The sequence below is a fragment of the Pterocles gutturalis genome, unplaced genomic scaffold, assembly GCF_000699245.1.
Source record: "Pterocles gutturalis isolate BGI_N339 unplaced genomic scaffold, ASM69924v1 scaffold14368, whole genome shotgun sequence".
In the NCBI taxonomy this organism is placed as follows: domain Eukaryota; kingdom Metazoa; phylum Chordata; class Aves; order Pterocliformes; family Pteroclidae; genus Pterocles; species Pterocles gutturalis.
Genome location: NW_010118247.1, coordinates 356 through 3,834, shown reverse-complemented (window position 1 = coordinate 3,834; position 3,479 = coordinate 356). Strand labels below are relative to the sequence as shown.

At 60.6% G+C, this 3,479-nt stretch overlaps 1 protein-coding gene across 1 annotated transcript in view; it reads right to left on the bottom strand.

Annotated features, from left to right (window-relative positions):
• Positions 1-3,479, bottom strand: part of SDHC (succinate dehydrogenase complex, subunit C, integral membrane protein, 15kDa) — a gene marked incomplete at its 5' end in the record, with an annotated part of 4,872 nt that overhangs the window by 1,112 nt on the left and 281 nt on the right. Inside the window, 2 exons of the mRNA XM_010076129.1 lie at positions 953-1,116; positions 3,039-3,100. Coding sequence (XP_010074431.1) covers positions 953-1,116; positions 3,039-3,100 — 226 coding nt within the window. The remainder of the gene's footprint in view (positions 1-952; positions 1,117-3,038; positions 3,101-3,479) is intronic.

Below are 3,479 nucleotides of genomic sequence, written 5' to 3'. Positions count from 1 at the left end.
GGCCCAGCCTCCTGCCGGTCCATGCTCCGAGACCTCGTCAGACACAGTGCTCGGAAAGCAGATAACAAGCACCCGCAGCACTGCCGGCCGGCCACCACCCGCCCCGAGGACCTGCGGGGGGGCTCCTCTCGCAGCACGCGGCTGCTGATTGCCCCAGCAGCCTGGCCAGGAGCATCCAGCACCCTGACACGAGCTGCTCCGGGTACAGGATACAACATCCAGCAGCGCTCGAGTCCCATGTTTCCACGCTGGAAACACTGGAAGCCATCAGCGCCCGCAGCACGAGCCCACGTCTGCAGCACAGCTCCGCACGTGACGTCCCGCCACCCAGAGCAGAAGGATCGTGTCACGCTCCGGGCCAGCTGCCTTTGCAATTTGCTCCCGTGAAACCCAAGCTACAGAAAACAAAACCAACTACAAAAAGCAGCACGGCTCGTACTGTTCCCAGCAAGAAACTCTCAGCTCCCCTCCCTCGTCAAACACAGGAAGCTCGGCTGAGCGGAGCAGCTGCCTGTTCCTCGCTTCAGCCCGGGGCAAACATCGCAGGTTACTTTCTGCGCAGGCAGCGCCATCCCCCATCCTCTGCCACGCGTCTTCTGGGCTCATTACACACCGTAAAGCACCGGGGAGGTCACAGCACAACGGCTGTGTGACAAGGGTGAGGTAATGGGCAACAAGTGGCACTTCAGGGCTCGAGCCCGTGGCTCTGCGGACGCATCCCCCAGCTCTAACGCTGCTCCCGTCACCCCTCGTGTGTCTCCCACAGCCGAGGAGATGCGGGGGGATGCTTCAGCCGCCCAGTGAAGTACTGGCGTAGCGACACTCTTTGCAACTTGTACCCAAAAATAGCACTGAGGTTCTGAAGCACTCAAGTGGCAGATTTCCAAGGGCACCTTCCCAGGCACCACAGACGCTTGCCTTGCCCTCCCGGCCCCTTGCAGAGGCTACTCACAAGGTGCCGGATCCCGTTCCAGGTGTGGTAGGAGAAGGGGAACGCCAGAGCAAACTTAGCCGAGTAGATGAGAGCGGGCCCCAGGCTGAGCGACTTCACCATGGCCAGGTAGTGCGGAAAGTGCTCCGGGAGCACCAGCGCGGCCAGGCTGAAGAGGGAGACCCCTGGAAAGACAAAGCCCCATGTCAGGCTGGCAGAACGGTGACCCCACAAAAAGCCCCAGGGCCACCGCTGCGTCCCTGGTTTGGTGACACAGGGTGACCCACCACCAGTTCATGAGGAGGGAGGAGGGAGAGGGGCTCTGTCTGTCTGATGGCAGCACCGGCGTCACTGTGACAACACACCCTAGGGTGCCAAGGACCCTCACTGGGGTGCTGACTCTCACTGGGGTGCCGAGGAGCCAAACTGGGGCAGCAACACCCCAAATCTGGGTCCCGCACACTGGGGGCTGCGTTACTCACACAACACCCAGGGACCAAACTGGCCTGAGCTCACGCTGTTGCAGCCAAACCCACCCAAATTCAAGGCTAAAGGGACAACAAAGTTTGGAAATGTGAGGTGGCAGCTTTCACCACAGTCCCCAGACCCACGCCTCGGGACAGAAACCCCTCCGCTGCCAGCCCCTGACACAGGCAGCGACGCAGCGAGGCTGCCGCAGCGGGGACCAGCCCAGCACCCCAGGAGCCGGCAGACAAAGCGACAGCCCGACAGACACGGCTGCGCTCGCTGCAGGAGCTGCGGCAGCTTCTCCTCCTCCTTTCTAGGCCAAGAAGGTTTCTCCAGATGGTGTTGCCAACAGGACAGGAACGATCGCAGCCAGCAGTCAGCCGAGTCGCGATTCGCCCTCCACTCAATAGCGCCTGATTGCACTGCGGCACAATCGTTTTAGCCTCAGCCGGCACGAGTCAACCAGCTGCTTCCTCGCTCAGCCACTTGTCTCCTATACGGCCTTTGTGTTCGCCCGGCAAGAAGCGCAGGAAGCCAAGAGGCTCCTGTAATTATAGGCCTTGAAGGAGAGGAGCTGATACACTTCCCCCTCCTTCTCCCAGCTGCTGAGCTGTGGTGGGCAGAAGTGATGTTCCTTCGTGCTCGATCCGCCCACGAAGGGGACGATTTCCCCTCCAGCAGAGGCTGATGGATCGGAGCAGAAAGGCGACAGCTCTCTGCAGAGGATTCACGCTGCTCTTCGCACGGCAGAGCTGGGCACAAGCCGGCCAGCCTGGGGGGAGCAGAGCTGGGGGGAGCCGAGCCGAGTCCTCGCCAGGGCTGTGCCGCGCAGACGGGAGCAGGAGGGCCCATGGGTGCCCTTTTCTGGGAGCCCAGCTCCTCAGCCCACCTTCCCACTGCCATGAGAGGACATTAACGGAAGTAAAACAGCCTTTCGCAGTCCTATCACGCAGTCAAACCATGCAAGTCAAATTGCTGGAGGGAGTTTATCGGTTTTGATGCTGGCACCACCTTCTACCCCACCGGAATCTCTGGGAAAGTAGCAGCCGCTCCCAGGCAGCTGAAAAATTCCCCCTGCGCTAAGGAAAATCCTCAGAGTGCTGCCTGCCTGTCAGTCCTGCCCTCACATGGGGTCTCCTGTACGGGTAAACCAGCAAAAAACAGCCCCAGAAGAGACGGGGTGAGAAAAGGAGCAGCCCATCGGCCTTGTCCAGGCTGGGGGAGGCCCAGGAGAAAGTAGCCGGGCCAGGCCACAGCGCTGCGAAGGCTGTGAAGGCTTTTCCTTACGGGGGAGCATCGCTCCCTTTGTAGGACTGGAGCCATTCGCAAAACAACGGGACCCAGGGATAGAGAAACAGGGAGGGGGAAATATTCAGGGGACAGAGAAACGGGGATGGGGGAATATTCAGGGGACAGAGAAATGGGGATGGGGGAATATTCAGGGGACAGAGAAACGGGGATGGGGAAATATTCAGGGGACAGAGAAAGCAGAGGACAAAGTGCAGCTTTCCCAGGAGAAAACCCGGTGCTGAAGCTGGGGAGGAAACATCTGCCCGCAGTCATGTCTCCAAACCAGAGGGGTCTTCCTGCCCGCAGCCCCCACCCTCCGTCACCATGAGCGGGCGGGAGATGGACGCACCTAGGCTGAGCGCGACGCCGGTGCCCCGGTGCGTGATGGACATCACCATGGGAAGGGACCACCTGCAAAACAACGAACGTCGTCAGCAAAACGACAGGGGACAACGACAGCGGACAACACTGGGGGGGCCTCTGCGGCTGTGGGATGAGGCACAGCCCGTCTGTTCCTAGACAGCTCCGTGCTGCTGGGCGGGTGCCTCTGCACTCGGAGTTATTCCAGGAATCCAGGCAGAGCACAAGGGGAGAGCCGGGGGAATTTGCAGAGGCAGCTTGGGAATGGCAAATGGCACTGGCACGGGCTCGGGAAGGGGAAGGGCATCTTCTGAGAAAGCTTAAAGGCAGATGGAAGAGGGGAAGACTTAAAGCTCCTGCAGCTGAGGAACAGAGGGGCAGGGTTTGGGCATCCAGGCTCAGGGATAAACCAGAACCTGGACGGGTGACG